The sequence below is a fragment of the Vanacampus margaritifer genome, chromosome 20 (assembly GCF_051991255.1).
Source record: "Vanacampus margaritifer isolate UIUO_Vmar chromosome 20, RoL_Vmar_1.0, whole genome shotgun sequence".
Taxonomy (NCBI): Eukaryota; Metazoa; Chordata; class Actinopteri; order Syngnathiformes; family Syngnathidae; genus Vanacampus; species Vanacampus margaritifer.
Window position 1 is genome coordinate 11,657,992 of NC_135451.1, and position 21,589 is coordinate 11,679,580.

At 40.8% G+C, this 21,589-nt stretch overlaps 1 protein-coding gene across 1 annotated transcript in view; it reads left to right on the forward strand.

Annotated features, from left to right (window-relative positions):
* Positions 1-21,589, forward strand: part of map3k22 (mitogen-activated protein kinase kinase kinase 22) — a 38,637-nt gene that overhangs the window by 3,704 nt on the left and 13,344 nt on the right. Inside the window, exons 2-6 of the mRNA XM_077554563.1 lie at positions 7,885-7,971; positions 8,259-8,303; positions 14,619-14,728; positions 16,082-16,119; positions 21,362-21,461. Of these exons, the coding sequence (XP_077410689.1) occupies positions 7,953-7,971; positions 8,259-8,303; positions 14,619-14,728; positions 16,082-16,119; positions 21,362-21,461 (312 nt within the window). The 5' untranslated portion in view covers positions 7,885-7,952. The remainder of the gene's footprint in view (positions 1-7,884; positions 7,972-8,258; positions 8,304-14,618; positions 14,729-16,081; positions 16,120-21,361; positions 21,462-21,589) is intronic.

A 21,589-nucleotide genomic window follows, 5' to 3' on the forward strand; every position in this document is an offset into this window, starting at 1 on the left:
GGCTTAACTCCAGATTCCTCTCGGGGTGAGGATACGCTTCTCCCCGAACCGAGCGGCTGCGGCGCTGCGGACTCCGAGGAGAGAATCGGCTATTTTTAGGCCGTTCGTGTTGTGTGGCCGACGATAATGGCAGACAGATCCACTTATCTTGCCAGCTAATAGAGCCGTCACTTAGTCACAGGCGCGGATCCTTTTTACACTGTAGCTTCATTTCTGTAGCCTCAACCAGTTGTTATTGTATTAAACACCCTGCCAAAATGGTGTCACTCGGATTCGTCATCTTATTGTCAACTGTGCTTTATCATGTTGTTGTCTTTGTGTTTTCATTGTTCGTTTGGTAATCTACTTGACCATTTTCCACAAAACTTTGTGGACGTCCAATCTCCAGGTAACAGGACAGAAACAAGAGGACAGGACAGGACAGGAAGTCTGCTATTTTTGAAGTTTGAAGCAGCCATTTTGGGCACTTTCCAGGATTTTGGCGAGCTTCTGCCAGCTTTATTTATAAAAGTTTTGGCGTAAAAAACCGAGGCGCAGCTGTAAGTGTCCCGAAGACAACTGAGAGACGAGCTTGTGTCTGACGAAACCTCCCGCAGGGTGACATTCTCCTGTCCGCACACCGCGAGGCCTCGTGCGCTTCCCTTCCCAGGAACTTGCCAGCCGGTGACTCATGCAGGGCGACCGCAGCGCAGCACAGTCTTGGCTTTCGCTCAGTGGACGGACGGACGTGCGGACGGACAGGACACCCCCACCATTGACCTTTTGTTTTTCTTAAAGGAGCCAGTCACCCAAATGTCTCGCTAAATAATCACTCCTCCGCTTCCTGCCCCATGTCGCAACTCCTCGTCCGCTGGGGGTTGCGGCCGCCGTCCCCTACATGACTTCATGCGCTGTTGATTGGTTTTTATTTTGGAAACCACATTTAAACATTTCGCCATGACTTGCTTGGGTCCACATCGTGAGCACGAGAACACCCCGTTATGGTTGCAGTGCCCACAAACAGCATATCCTGCACTATCTGGATTAGAGGCGCACGTTGTCTTGAGTGTTCCAGTAACTACTCGGTCCACATTAGCGCCTGTTTGTCTGCAAATTGTCTTTTCCAAATTGCCCTTAGTTTGACAAGGGCTGAACAAACGCAGCATATCATGCACTGTCTTGAATGCGATCATTCTGGTGACATTCAATCCACGGTTAGATCACGCGAATAAAAATAAAAAATAAAAATAAATAAAGGAGAGCAATGATGATGACGTGTCAAATCAGTAAAATTATCAAATGAACAATACTGAGCTCTCCAGGAAAAGGAAAAAAAAAGAAAAAAAGATCACGCGACGCTAGCAGAAAACCCGATTTGTCTCCCAGATATGGCCACAAGCGGCATATCATGCACCGTCTTGAAAAAGCAGCTGTTTCAATCACCATTCCAGCGACAAGGCGGTCCAATCTCGAGAGCAATGCCGGAAAATAGTAACAACCCTCCAACACCATCTTTTATAGTTTGGCAAGAGAAAGCTTTTAGCAGCATATCATGCACTCTCTTTATTATTCATCTTCACTTACCAGTTTCGACAAATGTGCAATAAGCATGTGAGCTCAAGCGCGTCTGTTTTTCAAAATTTCAGGCTAGTCCTCCTCTTTATTTCATTACCGCAGCATATCATGCACTGTCTTGAAGAGGGGGGGGGGGGATTCCCGTCACATTTCTAGCCACACCGCAGTTTGTTTTTGTGAAGCCAAACTGTTTGTAGATTCTTGCCGTTTTTCGCTGCCATGTACATTCCCCAACTCTGTAGTTCTTCTTTTAGTGAGGGATCGTCGCGAGCAGCATATCATGCACTCTCGTGAATAATAAGGTGGCCATTCCTACTCATTCTCACATGAAACTCGGAAGAGGACCTTGATTTCCCCGTAGATATCGTAACTAGCAACATGTCATGTGTCATCTTGTTGACGTGGCTGATCTTTGGCGTCCAATCCATCCAAATGCTGATAAATAAGACATTCAGTCGTTTTGCTCTACAGCTGTTCCTTTAACCGCTAAAGTCACAGCCACTCTGTTGTAACATCCATAACTCATGATGAGTGCATCGTCGCCTGCAGGAACCCCGTCAGGCATCTTGATGATAGCGGCTCCCCTGTTGATTTGTTTGTTTGTGCGACCGTTGTCAGGCTCTCAGTCAGAGGCCGTTTTTCACCTGACTATGTGCAAGGGTTCGTGGTCCAGCATCAGATTCACTGGAGGTTGTGCGGGCCAAATTTCGCTGCAACGTGGTGGGCCAAAACAAATTAGATTTTGTGGAAAATCCTTATAGCGTTGGGGGATGTTTTTTTTTTTTTTTTTTTTTTGGCAGAAGTCTGCACTCTTTTCCGTCAGCAGGATTACGCAAAACCTCGCCGCTCTTTGTAGAACTCCCAGCAGAGGATTATTGTGAAAGCTGTCGAAGACGTTTCCAGTCAGTCAAAATGGCAGGAGGTTGATGGAGAACCCTTAGTGACTTTTCGGGGAAGAGAGTGTCGGTGTGTTCAGGCATTAAAAAAAAGGTAGGCCGAGATAGATCATTGTTAAGTTTTTGAGAAATTCACGGAAAATCTACTTTTTTTTTAAAAAAAAAAGCCATTTATTGTTGGTCGAGCATAGTGCCTGTTATTTGATTATTTGTAGTAGGCACCATCAAAAAGTGTGCCAAGAGCCTGTTTAACGCTCCTGACTTGAAGTATCAATTTGTATCTTGCTTAAAGGGTAAGTCAACCCCCCCCCCCCCCCAATTTTTTGGGACAATAATATATTCTATGCAGCCCCACTAGTCTAAATGTGTTATTCTGTTTAACACGTTCACTCACAGCCATTTTCACTGAAGCAGTCCCCTTCACTCCTGGCTGTTTTACTGGATTTTGGCTGATTTTGCAAGGCCCACAGAATATTGTGTTATAAAAAAAAACATGGAGCCTACCAAAAGAAATATTAGTCTCTTCTCTCATCAGGAAAATAACATATATTATATCTGTTTCCGTTTTGCAGCAATTGGCATTAGAATATAGCTAAGCTTCATCATTATTCACAATTTTTCTTTCAACATGGCCCTGGTTGATCTCTTTTACTCTGCTGCCACCTACTGTCCGTTTTTGTAATAATTACCATTGCGTTACGCGACCTCTTCAGGTCAGAGGCTGCATCAAAGCCTTCTGTATGCTCTAGCATAAAAAAAAACATATAAATGCTTCTTTGGAACACTTAAAAATTTCAAATATTTTTACGTTTTTGGGAGCAAAAATAAGTTTTTATCCGTTTATATCACAGTTGCTCGGGTCTCAGGTAACAACCAATCACAGCGCAGCTTCAGAAAACAGGTGAACTGTGATTGGTCTTTGCCTGAGTCCTGAGCAACATTGATGCCGTTTCTTCAGTCGACAGCAAGTGGCAAAATGGCCGCCCCCTGAGATGGATAAAAACGGCTGGGTTTTGCTTCATAGCTCATATTCCGCAAATGTAATATTAATCAGAATGTCATGTTTAGACTAGTGAGGTCACATATAACATATTATCGTCAAGAAATGTTTACGGTTGACTTCCACTTTAATGTTGTGTAGCATATTGCGTCGTCATGCTAGCTCTCCAAAAGACAAACCAAAACCGAATCCTCCTCATGATTTGACCGATACATTTACCGGTTCAGTTAGATTTGGTGTTTTAAACAGTCATGAAATTTCACCCAATAGCAGAATCACCATAACTTTTTGTGTGTAGCGTATATCTATAGGAGCACACGTTTGTTTTGCGGCGTTGGATATGTTCGAGGGATCCCCGCACATTCGTCCAAAGTTCTTTGGGACTCCGCGAGGATGATGTCACGCATGAGATCAGACTGCAAAGCAGCTGCAGAGAAAACCTTTCACCTCTCAAGTCTCCCGAGAGAGCGCACACGAGAGGGAGAGAGGAGGGAGTTCCCCTGTTTGGATAGTGACGCAACGGAGCTGAAAGACGTTAGCGTGGAATGGATGGGCTGTGACTTCCCTTTAATCAAGAGTCTTAAAAATACGACTCCGGGCAGGAGGTTTTGCAGCTTTGTCCGACATCAAAGTCAGAGCTCTTCTTCATGTGTTGAAATCGCACCGCAGGTTGGACCTCATGAATAATTCCGAGTACAGAGGCCGACCCCCCCCCCCCCTTACCCCCCACTGGGGAGGACTCACCGTCTCGAGAGCGACCGGCGTTCGCCCAAGAAGTATGATCAGCGTTGGGATGGCGATCAGTGGGCGCCACTCGCCTGGCAGCATGCTGGGCGGCGGGTTTTTTTTTTTGGGGGGGAGAGGGGGTGGTGAAGAAACAGACGGGCCATCTGGCGACTCGTTGGCACCGGACAGGGGCGACTCGAGCATTAACAGACCGGACCGTGCAGTGTTCCCGAGACCACCTGTCCTACGCCGCTTTCATGTTTGGTCCGAAGCGCCGTTGACGTTGTTTATTAAGGTCTGACTCGAGGAAACATGCACAGCGGTCAGTGTTGTATTAACCGCAAATTGTAATGTGCTACATTTATAGGTAGTTAAAGTCGGTACACGGATTAAGACAGTTGTGTTCCTTCACAAATCAATTGGACTGTGGCATAAATAACGAGGAACCCCCCCCCCCCCCTGAATGAACCACAAAGCTTGCTTAACAAAAAGCTTGAGCAACTTGCAGTGGAGCAATCACAAACAATACATCTGGTTTTGAACTAGTCGCATATTTTATTATTTTTACCAAGTTTAATACATTGAGCGAAGGAACTACTATTACAGGCCATTGTAAAGATGGTAATGGGGTTCCTCGGTTTACAACAAATTTCCATTCCTATGGCGGCAACGTAACTCGACGATAGAACTGATCAATGCTAGCGCAGTATTAAAGTCATAATTAGAGTAAATATTCATATATATCAAAGACACGAAAAAGGACTTTACATAAGTTTACAACTTCTTACTGAGTGAGTCACTTACAGTAGTAGTAGAAGTGGTACCAATCGGAGCTCACCTGTTTTCTGAAGCTGCGCTGTGATTGGTTGTTACCTGAGACCTAAGCAACATTGATGTCATCTTCAGTCGACAGCAAGTGGCAAAATGGCCGCCCCCCCCCTGAGATGGATAAAAATGGCTGGAATAACCAGAACACAATATTAACCAGAATATAATAATATTTAGACTAGTGGGGCTGCATAGAACATACTATTGTCCCCCCCCCCCACCCCAAAAAAAAGGGTTGACTTCCCCTTTAAACAGAACCACAGTAGAATTTTGGTTTCAATCTGGTAGACCTACTGACGTGTGAGTGATCGACTGAGCGGATTTCATCCATTTTGCAGACATTGATCCAGAACTGCGAGCCAGACCTGCTAACCACTAGGGTACCGAGCTGCCCGATAAGTGCTCATATTAAACTTAAAAAACAATAATACACTTAAATATATATATATTTTTAAGTTACAAAAGGTGTATTTTCTTATTTAAAAAAAAAATAATTCATCCATTTTGCAGACATTGATCCAGAACTGCGAGCCAGACCTGCTAACCACTAGGGTACCGAGCTGCCCGATAAGTGCTCATATTAAACTTAAAAAACAATAAAACACTTAAATATATATATATTTTTAAGTTACAAAAGGTGTATTTTCTTATTTAAAAAAAAAAAAATTCATCCATTTTGCAGACATTGATCCAGAACTGCGAGCCAGACCTGCTAACCACTAGGGTACCGAGCTGCCCGATAAGTGCTCATATTAAACTTAAAAAACAATAATACACTTAAATATATATATATTTTTAAGTTACAAAAGGTGTATTTTCTTATTTAAAAAAAAAAAAATTCATCCATTTTGCAGACATTGATCCAGAACTGCGAGCCAGACCTGCTAACCACTAGGGTACCGAGCTGCCCGATAAGTGCTCATATTAAACTTAAAAAACAATAATACACTTAAATATATATATATTTTTAAGTTACAAAAGGTGTATTTTCTTATTTAAAAAAAAAAAAAGAAATATATAATTTCATAGCTATCGTCTCCATTGTGCTTTGTCACTCTTATTTACATTAGCACACAACCTCACGCTAATTACAGTCTAATCTGTCATAATTATTTGGCCTTGGCGGAGGTCTGAGCTCAGGTTGCAGATGTTTTGCACTCCCATTCCTTTCACTCGATTCCCGTTGGCTTGTTTTTTTTGTTTTTTTTTGGGGGGGGGTTGTTGTTTCCACACACATAAAAACACACTTTGGTGGAAAAAGAGACAGACAATCTGGCAGAGGGTGGCTATTAGTCTCACTGCATGCTCTCTGTGGATAATTACACCATCCAATATATCTGTCTGCCTGTCTGTGGACATACACTAGTCTATATTTTACCCCTCAATGCCTCATAACTGCGTGGATTGGAGATGCCACGTTTTTGGTTGTTGAGGTTTTTGCAATGTATTATATGGACAAGAGTACTGAGACACACCTCTGGCTCAAGATACAAGATTATTATTATTTTTTTCTTTATGAGGAGGTGAGATTTTTACCGCAGCAGTTCTACAGCACAGTTTTTACAGCCCCTCTCTAAATAATAACTGTTTCCTTATTGTGCGCTTTAAAGCCGCAACCATATCCCAAATCACAGCTGTATCCTGTCCTAACCAATCGCAATAGATGTGCTGTTATCTACGACTGCGAGCCTCGCTCTCTCTCCATAAACAGTGGAAAGTTATTTTCAATAAAAAAAAACAATGCAAAGTGACTACATTGTTTTTTCTCCCCCCCCAAAAAAAATGGAGGGTGGTTTTGTGTCAAGTAAATAAAGTACCTCGAAATATAAACGCAATTAAATGTGACAGTTACATTTTTAGTTGAGAGGAACCAGTTGAGGTGGCTCGGGCATCTGGTTCGGATGCTTCCTGGACGCCTCCCTGGGGAGGTGTTCCGGGCATGTCCTACCGGCGGGAGGCCCCGGGGACGACCCAGGACACGCTGGAGAGACTCCGTCTCTCAGCTGGCCTGGGAACGCCTTGGGATCCCGTCGGAGTTGCTGGTTGAAGTGGCTGGGGAGAGGGATGTCTGGGCTTCCCTGCTGGAGCTGCTGCCCCCGCGACCCGACCCCGGATAAGCGGAATTGAAGACGGAACGGGAAAAAAAAGTTACATTTTGAACTATTGTGTAGTATATCAACTATATATGTATTTCAGAAGGGATTGAATGACACGTTTGATGATTTATTTTTAGGGATGAGCGAGTTCCAAGGTATCGATATTGATTCGTGTGGTCTCTGCATCCACATCCGCAAACAACACGGATAGCACGTTTCTGTAAAAGAAAGATGGATTCTTTAAATTGCACATTGTGTGAATGTGAGTTGGCTGCTGACCAGTGTAGGTTCTACAGAAGGTGTGCAGACTTATGCAACCGCATCATTCCAGTCGTTTGGTTTTATGTAAAAGATGAAAAGAAAGTAGGCAATCAGTTTATCTGCCACCATTACCTGTAATCTGTAGTTTTTGGTCCCTCTTGGAATGCCGGAACGCTCCGTGCATGTCACTGTGACAACCTGAGGCGGGGGGGCATCGTAGGTAGGGAGGGCAGGGGAGGGCAGGGGAGGGCTTGGAAGCAACATCAAACACACCACAATTCCTCCACCGCCGCTTCTTGGAAATGACCACGACTTGAGGGAAATCACAGGATTCCGCAAGCAGAAAAGGATACACGCCTCTCCTCTCGCGAGAGCATCCACTGGTTAAATAACCATTAAATGTCAATCTGGTGGAAAGTGCGGAAAGTACCACCTGCGTCCTGTTTTTCGCATTCGTCGAAAAAAAAACACACTTCACGTTAACATGCGCGCGCACCCTGAAATGGTTGCTTGTATTTTGCAGGGTGAAGTGTCCGCCGGCGGCCGAGAGAAGTTGAGCTCCGCGCTCGAGTTCAACGGGGCCACTTCCTGATGATGACAGTAAACATGGGTGAGTGGCGGCGCACGAGCGAGAGCGCACCTTCCTCACACTTCCTCTGGCGGGAGAAAAGAAAATAACACACATAAAAATGAAAAAAAAAAGCGCAACCGGCAGCACCAGATGGCCCGTTTTTATTTTACGACATTGTTTTGTGAAATGTTCCCTCCGTTTGATGCCCTAAGAAGTCTGTACAGTATGTGGGTGCATTTCCACCATTTTGACAAAAAAAGCTATGAAATAATCGGATCAATATTTTTTTTAAGTAAGCATGTTTTGGCTCTGACTTGTTTCCACAGATGACGGTCTCCAAAATGGACCCCGACAGCCCAGGAACTTACAAGGTTAGTTTGCTGCATTTCCTCACAGCCTAGGATTTACACTGCAGGTCCAAGTGCATACCTTGACCTGCGAGTTTAATTCACTCCGCACCATGCTTGTACGTCAAGTCACTTTGCAGAGAGGGTAATTGGACATTTAATGAGGAGGTCGGAGGGAACGAGAAGAAAGGGACACTGCAAACAGGGTTGCTTCTATGCTCTGTTAACGTGCATTTTACGGGGGGGGTGCCAGTGGGTACTAGTTAGCCCCAATGAAAACATGAGTTGCCCACAGGTTTGTTCTAAAAATAGGCTCGGCACTCATGGGATACTGTGTGTGTTACTAGGCAGAAGAAGAATGTTAACATTTATTTATTTATTTATTCAATGGTAGACATTCCTTCTGAAGCAAATGTAACATGTTTTGTTTAAAATTTGGTTCAATGGGGGGGAAAAAAGTTATTTTTATTTACCCACATATTTCAAAAAAGGTCATTTTTAGAGCTGTGATTTAATATCAATATCAATATTTTTTGCTCAGCGCTATCATACCACCAAAATGAATGACGGTCTATGCCTAACTGACGGTGGGTGGGAAGTTTTCTGCTAGTGGTCCATTGTCTGAAGCTCTCAAATGTCGCAACATTTCAAGACTTTGACTAACTTCCACCCAGGAATTCACCCAAATGATCTCCAATCAGAAGCATGGGAAAAAATCACGAGAAAGGGGGTGCAAGGGCCCTTAAAATGGGGAGAAAAAATTATTAACATTTAATTCAGTAGACATGTTTATCATAAGAAGTCTCGAGGACAAAAAAATAAATAAATAAATAATAATAATAATAATCCAGCCATATATTACACAGACCCTGAGTTAATTTGACCCGTTAATGCATGTTGTGAAGTCAATCAGGCAATCTTGATGATTCGTAAGTTTTGTGCGTCCATGTTTATGTAGCATGTGTAACATGAGCCCAAAAATATTCCAAAAATGCATTTGTAGAAATACAACCTCTCCCAAATACAATGAATTGGACACAAACTAATATCACATCCTCTATTGCGTAAGAGTCATTCTTGTTTGTCAAACGTTACCGTCTCAAACATGCCATAGTCAGTTTTTAGCAAGTGACATTTTTTGCTTGGGCCAAATTTTGGTGCCTTGCTTTAGTGAAGCTGGTGTGTGTGTGTGTGTGTGTGTGCGCGCGTGCACGTGCTTGTGTGTTTGGAACCGAAGTGAGTACAAGTTTGGCTCTCTGGCTGCTAATCCTGCCGGATGCCTTTGCCATGATGTGTCACTCGGCACCAGGAAATCCCCTCAATGTCTTTATTCAGCCTCTCTCTCGCGCGCGCACACTTTGTTTTGCTTGCAAGTCACAGCTCTGTTAAATCCTTAAGCTGCCGTTTTAGCATGCGACTCTGGCGGTTAAAATAAGCAAATAATCATATGGCAGAATTAGAACATAGCTTGCGCGAGAGGCTAGCGTTGTAGTAGTTTGTATCTTAACTCGGCGCTCCTTCAGATGGACTCAAATGCATGTTTATAGATCAGGTAGACACATGGCTAGCGCAAAAAAAGCTAACACAGTAGCTGTCCACATCTTCACTCCTCGCATATGGCAAGCTGAGAACGGCAGCTTTTAGCCAATTGCCATTTAGTGAGAGAAGCTAACGTTGCAGAAAACAGCACAACACGAGTCACAGAGGTCTAGTGAGGACACATTTTCCCTCCCAAATTTTGCCCACACTTCAATTTTTTACAAGCTATAATACGTTTAGAAAAAGTCCCTTATGCTTTAATAGGCCTTTTTTTGTTGTTGCCGTTTATCCTAGCTAGAAGCCTGGGAAAAAAAAAGAAGTTGCAGAGCAGTGATGCAATGCCTAAGCAATCGCTAAGCATTGTGCAATGTTGCTAGCTGGGAAACCCGCCACCCCTTCCTCTAATGCTAGTTGAAATTTTAGCCAGATACCAGGCATCAGAATTCATGTTCCTTACAGAACATCGAAAGAGCAGTCGGGTCACATTGACGCTGCCGTTCCTTGGCAGCAGTATCGGCCCCCCAGCGTTCCTTTGGGCTGGCAGTTTGAACTCGGCGAGCCTGCGCCTCATTTATATGCAAAACGGAAACATGCAAAAAAGACGAAACATGGCGTTCATGACTGTAAACACGTTTTATTTGGAAAAATGTTAGGCACCTTATGAAGTTAGGACTAGGATATTTACCTAGATAACTGGTTTACTTTAATATCCATGTTTGTATGGAAATGACTTATTCATGACAAACAAATAAAAAAAAAAAAAAAACTTTTAATCAATAAAAAAAGGTTTAGCCGCTAAGCTAGCATGCTACATTGTCACTCTGTGCTCATTCTTGTGCTGACATAGCCTTAGAGCCTATCATTTTTTTAACAATTAAAAAATATTTTTGAATCCCTGCTCCAAATTAATATCTTAATTACCCAACTCCAGAATGCTTTTGTACAAAATCCTGATGATAAGTTATATGTTATGACTAAAAGCTTTGAGATTCAGGAGTGTCTTATCGAGGTCGATTCTCTTGAAGAGTAAGCATTAGCTTGAGAAGCTAACGTAACATCTACATCCAGAGTTTTCGTCAACTATAACCTTGCCTTCAAGCATATAGTTTTTAAAAACATACAAGAAAAACGACTCAATTTTATGTTATGTCATTTGCAAACATTAACGGAAGAAGGGTTAGCATTAGCATGAGAAGTTAGCAGTATTTTTCTTCATTACTTGCTTCTTCTTCTCAAACATATTTTTTTCGTACCGTGTTTTTCAAGTTCCCCTCAAAATAAGTAAATAAGTCTTGTTAGTAATTCTAATGTGTATTTTTATTTCATTTTAAGTTTGTTAAATTGTATGTTAGATCATTTTAAATAGTTTGGACTAGGGTATGTTTGTCATGTCATGTCGTCACGCTCAGTGTATTATTCTATAGAAAACAAGTAATTAGCATTAGCCAAGAAGCTAACATAGTAGACTAAATCGACAGTATCCACTGTTAATGCTCCTATATGTCAAAAGGAATTTGTTCTAGAAGCTTACGGAGATGAACGTCCTTCCGCCAGATTTTCGGATTGTATTGACGAGATGACGGCGAGCCCACCTTCCCCCTACGTTTTTAGACTTTCCTAAAGGCCTTCCCGATTATTTTCGGAAGCGTTGACAGCGAAGGGCGAACCGTTCGAACCGCCCCCCCGCCGTCGCCCCGCGGATGACGACGTTGTCATCCCGTTTCATCACTCGTGCGTTTCTTGAAAACGTGTTGGTGTAGACACACACACACGCGGGCGCACACTGGCAGGCCTCTGTTTGTTTTGTATCCTTGACTGCGAGCACACAGTGTGGTGTGTGCGGTTTTCAGGCTGACACAACACAGAGAACAGCCGCCAATGAGAAACAGAATGAAACCTTTCTTAACTTCAGTGATGGCAATAAATGTCAATTTTTGAACATTTACAGTCTAGTATAAAATGAAATCAAGCATTAATGTAATGTAAAACATCACAAACACACGCAAGACTTTGCCTTTGCAGCTAGCCACATGGCTAACACGAGACGCTAACATAGCATTCTCTGTCTTTACCCAACACTCTTTCAGATAGACTCAAATATAAGTTGTTCAAATATAACTGACACGTAAAACACCACCTTTAAAGCGCAATTAACAAGCATATGAAGTTCAGAAAATGAATGGATAGAATCTACATCTCAACTTTCTTGTCAAACAGCACAAACAGATGGACTCAAACGCGCAACAGCAGCCACAGATCATACAAAATCCGAAAGCTATTTTCCCCTTGTGTCCATCCATGTCTTAGTGAGTCAATAAAAAAATTAATCGTTAATTTCCTGAAGTGGAATCATTTGTATTTAGGACAGACATTGTGAGTATTTTCCTGACATGACTCCAGTTAGACATGCCACTGGAGGCGGTGGCTTACATTGTAACTAGTCAGAATGTAACTGACCTTATGTGGTATGCCAGTTATGTCATTGTGCTAGCCGCTTTTTGCGCAAGCTATCCCTTAAACAAGGAAATGACACACTTAATCGCATCTTGTCATCACAAGCAGAAACCTCCTATTGGATTATCATTTTATGTTTTTTGTTCAAACAATAAAAACTTGTGCGATAAGGGATCAAAGTAGACATACGCTAGTACTGCTGATGAAACACTATGAAAAGTTCATATCTTGATCGGCAATATTTGCTAACCGGAGTGGCACAAGTGGTACACTTTCACAATCTGATGGTATGCAAATGCTCAGAGTATTCTAGAAAAAAAAAACTTTATAAAAAGAATAATCAAAATATTAGACAAAATATACACATATTTTATAAAACATACATAAAAGGAAATAAAAGTCTAGGCAAAAATATAAAACAAAAGAAACAGATGCTAAACAAAAATATTAGTAAAACTACAAAGCTAACTAAAGGGGAAAAAATCAAATAATAAAATATAATGTAAGTAATGATTATTTGACAAAAATACAGCAATATTAAGGAATCTGAAATATTACAATATTATGAAAAAACATAAAAATATTAGGATGAAAAATAAGATAATATAATAAAAAAATTAAATATTAATTAAAAAAATACAATTATATTTTATAATACAAAAGATAGACAAAATATAAATATTAGATAGGTATTTGAAAACTAATAACTTTAATATGAAAAATGTATAACACAAAATGATCCAAAATACTCAAATTATTATATACTGTACATATAAAATAAATACAAAAACAAACAAACCTAAATATCAGACAAAATACAGAAATTTCAACACAAATACGATGATTGTCATTTGCAAAATATTGCAGAAAAATATTTAAAAAACAAGTACTCAAGGAAAAATACACAAATATTTGATTTTTTTTTAATCAGCAAAAATAATAGACTAAATGTACTAAAATAATGAGAATAAATACCCAAAGTATAGTTTAAAAGCATTTAAATATATATTTATAAAAAAAACAATTAGTCATAAAAAAAAAATATTACACAGAAAACCGCAAAAATTATTTGCAGTAAAAATACAAAAGTGTTACCCACTAAAAGAAAAAGGAAAAAATATTTGAGAACATAAAAAAAATATATATATGAATATTGAATATGCATTCATTCTTTCTTGCTGTTAAAACAATCACATGGACAGACACACCTTGCGTGCCACACCTTTCTTAAACTGCACAGACATCTTTAAATCTGTCAGGATTAACTCATTACACGCTACACTTACCAGTATTGCAGTGCATTTAATTGCTCCGTTTGAACATGGACATCTTTTTTTAATTTTTTTTTTTGCTGTCATGACCTCCGAGAGATCCCAACCAATGCGTTGTGAATGTCTGGCCTTTTAATTATAAAGAATACGGTCTTTCCTGCTGGTGCTTTTGCACTGTGTGTGCGCTTGGCGTCTGCGAATCAACAAAGCTCCTCTTAAGATTATTAAAAGCCCCATTGGCATAATTGCTTCTATTAAAGTCTCGTGCTTGTGAACGTGGGAGAGTGCGGCTCGACGTGTGTGTGCTACTTTTTTCAGCTGTAACAAGGTTTCGATGAATGGGTTCTCATGCTTTAATGAACACTTGTGCTGTTGTTTTAAGCATATGTAAAAAATAATAATAATAAAAAAATAATAATAAAAAATATATATGTATAAAAAAAGAAATCTGAGTTAAAAAAAAGCTAAACTATTTTGAAACAATACAATATATTATGCCAAATATGAGAAAATCTTAAGTTCATATCATAGTTCACATTATTTGCTGAAGTGCAATCATTAGGTACATTTGGGCAATCTAATGAAGAGCCTAAGTACTAATAATCTAAAAAAATGCACAAAAAAATACAAAGATTTTACAAAAAAAAAAAAATATATATATATATATATAAATAGAATAAAACACATGATGGGAGATAATTATTAGTTTTCATGCATTTCAAAAGTGCTTGCGTAGCTCTCGGTTTATGTGTGTATCCGTACTCTTTGCGTCTTACGTGGGGAGCCGCGTGGGCGTGCGGACTTTGAACGAGACACGAGATTATCGCAAACAATAAAAACTTCCAACACAAAAGTGACCCATGGCAAGAAAAATGTGAAGGAGGGAAAGTTTTACCCGGACGAAACTTCACTGCCGTTTTTGTGCATGTCCATACAGTTCCAGACTCACTATTTGTGAAAATCCACCATATAGACAAGACCATGATAGTTTAACACCCCCTCCTAGTATATTTTCAATATGGGTCAGAGTCGCAATTGCACATAACTCCGTTGTTGTGCTTTCTCGCCCTCCCAGATGACGAAGAGGCACTCAACTCCATCATGAAAGACCTCGCAGCCCTGGGTTGCTGCTACACTCAGAACAACAGCCACAAGCCCAAGAGCAGAACCTTGCTGTACAAACAGGTAACTAAATCCAGCCAACCCCAAAAATTGTGTGAAAAAAATCTAAAAGTGGTAGTTTATATTATTTTTCAGCCAAATATGGCAAGATAATACTCCACATTAAATACGGAGGTTGTGCTTTGAGGAAAACATTCCACAAAGATGGCGGACATGATACTAAAAATGACACTCTACAAATGGTGGACATAATATACACTAAGATAAATATTCCGCAAACATGGATGACATCATGCTAAACGCAGAAAACAAATCTGACATGCTTCGCTGAAATCATTATTCCATAAAGATGGCGGACAATTTGCGCTAAGAACAACGCTCCTCAAATATGGCTGAAAAGCTTCCCTGAAAAAAATTCCACAAACATGGCCGACATGCTTGCTAAATTGTAAACGACACACCAATAAGATGGGGGCAGAGGTGGCAAATCCAGATCCAGAAAGTAGAAACCCTGCCACAGTTTGGCTTTAGCCCCTTGTGCTAGCTAGCTAGCTAGCGCCCATGGTGCTTGTTTACCTGCTAGAGCGCTAGCTAGCTAGCATCAGGGGCTAAAGCAAAACTGTGGCATGGTTTTTACTTTGTGGACCTGGATTTGCCACTTGTGGATGGGGGGGCAAAGATGCGCTAAGAACAACATTCCACAAACATGGCTGACGTGATTGTAATTGAATTTTTTTTTGTTTGTTTGTTTTGTAATGGAATAGTGGAAAAATAATGGTCTCAGTAGCCTCTTTAAGGCTTGACTCTTTCCAAAGAAAATGTGCAGCCAGGGATAAACTATTAACGCGATAAACAGCGAGCAAGAAGAGTTTGAGAGGGCGAGGGGGCGTGGCTACACCCACCTCTCAGCCAATCGCGAGTTCACTCTCCTTTCGCCTCACGCAGACTTGCAGGCTCCTCCGGATTCCTGCTCCCTCGGGTGACGCTTCTAAAAATAGAACTGCTGCGATTGTGTCATGCAATCACGTCACATGATGGCGTTATCTGGAATAGACCGCAGGGTGTCCAAAGTCTGGCTAAGGGGCCCTTGATGTGCGGCCCTTATTTGTTTTTATTGGCCCCCATATAAATAAAAAATAACTCATCTTTGAAGCAGTTGCATCCCTTTGAAGTCAATTAATGCAGAAAAGTAATAAAATTCAACTTCATTTTGTTTTGAGTTTTTGAGTGTTAAAGCCCCGGCAAAAAGATTGATTGCCGGAAATGAAGCGTTTTCACATCCGTGCTTGGGTTCGAGCAAAAACAATTTCATTACATTTGACACGCACTGATTTCAGTTTAGCATTATAGCATAACTGTGAATCGCGTTCAAGCTCCCTAACTGCCCTTCTGTTATTGTTGTTTTTCCTCCAACAGGACTTAAGAGTCAAGCTGGAGCATGAGAGAGAAAAACGGTACGTATCCCAGCCTTAACTTTTTGTTATGCCTGGGATTTTGTGTCAGGAGAGGGGGGGGGGGGTGGGGAATCACAGTTACATGCTCGAGTAGCATGAAGAGAAGGAAATATTTTTGCTTGACATTTAGTGGAGGCCTTATGTTGCAGGCTCGGGAAGATGAAGCCTCACGAGATTGTGCCGACATCATATTTTATGAGGGTTTGAATGCCAAGCTTTGAGTTGTGTTTTTCTGGGGGGAAAAAGAAGGAAAAAATGTTGGTTCAACTCTAAATTGTCCATTGGTATTTTAAAGCACTTGAATGATTTTTTTTTTTTAAATATATAAATGCTATTAACTCTTTGACTGCCAGACGTTTTCAGAAAAGGGATGCCGTGGGTGCCAGCCGATTTAAGCATTTTTGACTTATCTTTCAAGGTCCACAGAAAATTATGTGGAACATAAACACACATACTACCAAATGAAAGATTGGACTCTCATCTTTCATCAGAAAAAAAATGTTTGTTTCTACCTTATTCCGTTTTTCAGTAATCAACAATAGAAAATGGTTAGTTTTACATCTGTTTTGAAAAAAAAAACGTCTTTTAACGTCTTTGGCACTCCTCCATAGGATTTTACTAAACGTTATTTAACGTTTTTGGCAGTCAAAGAGTTAAAAAATTGATATACACTGCGTATAGTTTTAATAATTTCCATAACTCCAGTCAAAAAGTCAAATTTAATAGATTATAGATTCAGGGCCCACAATTTAAGTAATTTCAAGTATTTATTTGTTTATCTTTACATTATTTGGGCTTTCTTGATTCGTACTGTAAAATCTTTGTTTTTGGGTCTTGTGGCCCTCGTTTTCCTCTTGTAATACAGATTAAATTATTTTATACGTTTGAGAATTAAACAATATTTTAATGCTCTAATGAATTTCTTTAGTAACAAGACAAAATGCAATTTCTTGAGAAATTGCCTGGGAATGCTGAAAGCTGAATGCTAAGAATGTATAAGCAATGCACTATTTAATTGAATAAATATTAAATACACGTTGAATTTACGAAGCAGGCGCGGATTTAAATGTACACGTTTATTGCTTTCCATCAAAGAATAAATACAAATCGCCGCCGTCTTCAATCGCGGAGTAGTTTTACTTTATTTGAGTTTGACTACATTGTGGTCTCTTTTTTTGTAATTGCGTGTCAGTTCCCAATGTTAAAGTCTTACTTAAAAATACGGCCGGTGCAGTTAATAAAGTGTTTTTACGACAGCCTGGAACAAATGAATCGGCTTCCCGTGATTTGTCCGCCGTCCGCCGGTCTGCCTGACTCAGTAGAACCGCGTCGCCCGTCCACAATGGAATCTAATTGGACCGTTTCTCTTTTCATTGGCAAGCAGTTCGGGGCAGGAAATGGGAACGGACTCTCCCCCCTCCCCTCCTGGCTTTGCCTCGGGGCCTGAAGGAGCACTGGGAGGGATTCTTCACTTTATTTTCAGATTGGTACAATCAGACATAATGTTCTTTACAGTCACTTCACATCAAGTACAACTAAAACGATCTGTTCCAAATGATAGTGAATCATATAACTTCGCTCCACTTGGCAAATGCGATGCTAGCTTAGTTTTTTTTATTGCCGTAGCTAACGTTTAAAGATGGAAATATGAATTATGGAACGATAAAAACAAACACAATGAGTTATTTCGCCATCAATCTGTGCTCTTTTTAGTGATGTTCCTGAAGCGGAGAACCGCGCGCGCGCGCTCCCACATGCTTGCTTTTTTTTTGACAGGAAGGAAAGGCATATCTGTTTGGAGCAGCATCCTCTAAGCAGCTCTTTATCACACACATCATCTGGGAGTATAAACAGACGGCGGCGAGTGTTTAGTTGCGATCTGCAGGCCGGCCCCGTCTTCCCAGAATCCTCTCATCCAATGAGGAAACCGACGAGCGCTCATTAAGATAGGCCACGTCTTGTCCTCTGATGGGGGGGAAAATGACGTGGGTAAAGCAAGGCACCCCCCCCCCCCCCCCCCCCCACACTCCTAGATATCAGTCAACCTCAAACTTTGTAAGCCATGTACTCCTGTGAGTATCCCAAGAGACCTGCAGCTCTTTTGGGATGTTGAGGGAGAGACAGGACCATTTTTTGAGGCCGATTCCGATTTTAGGCAGAAGAAAATTCCCACAAACAAAAAAATCGGCCAATTAATATCGAATAACTTGCGCTAGTGCACCCCTTCTCCCTTGCCTAAATCCTGAAACGCATCAAAACAAATCCTTTTTGGATAGAGCAGCATTTCCTCAAAATTTCTTTCAACCCCTTCAACAACAACAACAACAAAATTCTGTTTAAAAGAATTGTCATCGAGTCGCTCCGAAACAAAACAATTTGATTGGCCGGGGCCGTGCGGCAACACACGCGATTGTTTGTGCGTATTTCCTGTGCGCATACTTTTACTACCGTAATGACACCAAATGTTGCACGCGTGAAATTGCAAGTGTGGGCAGAAAAGGGAATAAGCGCACTTCTCTCCTTGTTTTTTCAGGCCCGTCAGCGTTATTTTCTCTAAATATCTCAGCATCTCTCTTTCTCTATCTTTCACTCTGGAAAAGACGAGGGAAAGACAGACATCCTGCTGCATTTTGCTGCCGCTCCACTTTTTCTTTTCTTTTTTTTTTTAAACCACCCCACTTCCTCTCAGGAAGTTTCCCATCTGCCTTTGTGTGTGTGTGAGGTTAGGATGATGAGGGGGGGGGAGGCCCGGCGGTGTTGAAACGGCAGCCAACCACGCACGCTGATTGCGCGCCCTCGCACCGATTTATTTATTTTTGGTTGTATTTGCAAACGTTTACGCCGCCCCGATAAGAAAGCACGCTCGCTCGCTCGCACACGTAGGCGCGCGGAGCCTCACGCGCACTTGAGACGGCGCGTCGGCGGTACGTGATTGCCGCCGGCGGCGTAGCATCACTTACCGCTCCTTTAACATTCTGAGTTGGCGCGCCACCTCTCCGCCCCACTCTAAAAAGATGTCAAAACAAAATATTTGGATAAGAGAAACCTTTTTTTTTTTTTTACTTTTTAATGTGATTCAAAAGGATTTGTTTTGACTATTTTTTCGTGTGGGTGAAGGGGAGGGGGGCTGCGCCAGCTCTTGTCATGTCGAAGGGGGTGTGTTGCTTGAAAAGTTTGAGACAAACTGCTCCTGTAGAGTTTGCGAACATGCTCTCCTCTGCCTAAACCCTGAGAAGAAAAAAAAAGTCAAAACAAAGCCCTCTGGATACTTAAATTGCTAACCGGCACCATAGCATCATTTAGCATCAATCGCATATCAATTAGTGGCAAGGACAGTCGTCTCCCTCCCACGTTCCCACCACAACCACTTCCTGTGCTGTAGTACGTTTTAAATAGCTGCAAAAATTGCTGACGTGACCGCTGCAATTTTTGATTATGTGCAAATATATATAAACTTTAAATGTCAAGTAAAGTTGAAATGGTTATTCACCCTGTAATGTCAAAGCACATACGCAGTTTTTCCTGAAGTCAAAAATGCTGATAAATTTATTTATTTTTTTTAAAACACACAACACCTCAAAGCATGTATGCCATAAAGCAGTCAGTACATTTGTAGTTTTTTTGTGTGACAGTGTTCCTACCATCCTCCTCAAAGTTGTCCCAGTAAAAATGTTTCATCAGAAGAGTTCTGAAAATATTTTATTAAGGTTAAAAAGTGCCTTAGTGCTATTTGATTTAAATAATCAACCGTCTTTTGTAACGCTCATCCCTAATTTTATAAACAATTTTACAGAAGGTACGTTTTGTGCTATTCTTGTTCAACCTTCCATTGCTGTGATGTCCCAAGGCCGGGTCACATAAAAAGGAATTATTATTATTATTATTAGTAAGCAGGAAAAAGTCCAGATTTTTGTTCGCATTTATGCCAATCACATTGCAATTATTTATTGTGGGAGCATTCCCATATATGTTATTGTGATTTTTATTCTTCACACTTTTTTTTTTTTTTTTTTTTGCCGTGTAACAACTCCCACATAATACTCCCGATTTACACCTTTCAAATTTCAACTTGCTTAAAAAATTCACGCCTCCCGGGATACATATGGTCTGATTCCACATTACAGGGATGTGATTTTTCCGCTAATTCGCGGAATTCCGCTTTTTTTAATCTCCCCCCCCCCCCCCCCCCCAAGAAAAAAAAAATCCGATTTTTTATTTTATTTTATTTATTTATTTATTTATTTTTTATTTTTTATAGTAGTTCATTGTGTATGCACATGACTCCGACAGATAACATCTTCTGCTATAACAAAGACATTTGTGGTATGCTCTAATATGAGTTACTTTTCATTTGGTCATGATACAATTATTTGTTCATGAAATTTGAACTCTTCAACATTATTTATGTGTTAACTTAGTAATCACATTAGTTAGATATGATGATATTCTCAGTGATAGTTTTTAAAAGCAAAGGCAGTCCAATGTTTTTGAATGTGACTGATTTTGAGTTGACTAAAACTGCCATTTTAAATGGGATAGTTCAATATACATTGAAAATGTATGCTGTTGTTTTGTCTATTTCTTTGTCATGTGAGTGCATTGAAAGTACTTAAAAACACGGAAAACCCATGAGCTCCGGGGGGCTTCGCCACCCCTTGTCCCCCCACCAGGGCACTGCCCTGGACCTAGCTGGGTGCCAGCGGCCCCCAGACCCCCGGCTAAATTTTCAGATAATTTCACTTCGGTCAAATCACATCCCTGACATTAGTTACAGTATTGGCACAATTTAACGTTAAATATCAACTTTTCCCAACGTATCATCAAACATATCATTATTATCATTATTAAAGTGCATTGTCCAGTAACCAGAAGTTCGCAAGTTCGAATCCCACCTCCGACTGTACATTGCAGCTATATCCATGACCGATATGCTAAGTGATATACATGTATACCAGCTGACTATCATATCAGGAAATGGATTATAATTTCACTGAAATGATTAAATGCATGTTAGCGTTTAGCATCAGATTATCCATAACCAAGTCAAGTTAACTCAGTGGTTAGAGCGATTGCCTTCCACCTGGGTTCAAACCCCGCTCGGCCCACATTTGAGTACTTTCAATTGACTTCACGAGCACATGCATAGAAATCTCAGCATTCAGCTTTTCACACATTCCCACGCAATTTCTTCAGAAATTGCACTCTGTTTAGTTGATATTTTGGCACGTCTCGTCCCTCGCAGGATCATTCCTTTCCAGAGGCCGCTGAAGATCAAGGAGCTCGTCCAGAAGGTGACCGAGGCCTTTGGTCAGCAGATGGACATGTACTTCATGGAGAAAGAGGTACCTTGACACATCTTTTTGGCTGGTATTGCGGAAATGGAAAAGTTCAGAGATAATATAGTCCATAAGGGATTTGGCGTCTTTTCATTGGATGAATAATAAAACAAGAACAATTGCCCCGGCTGGGA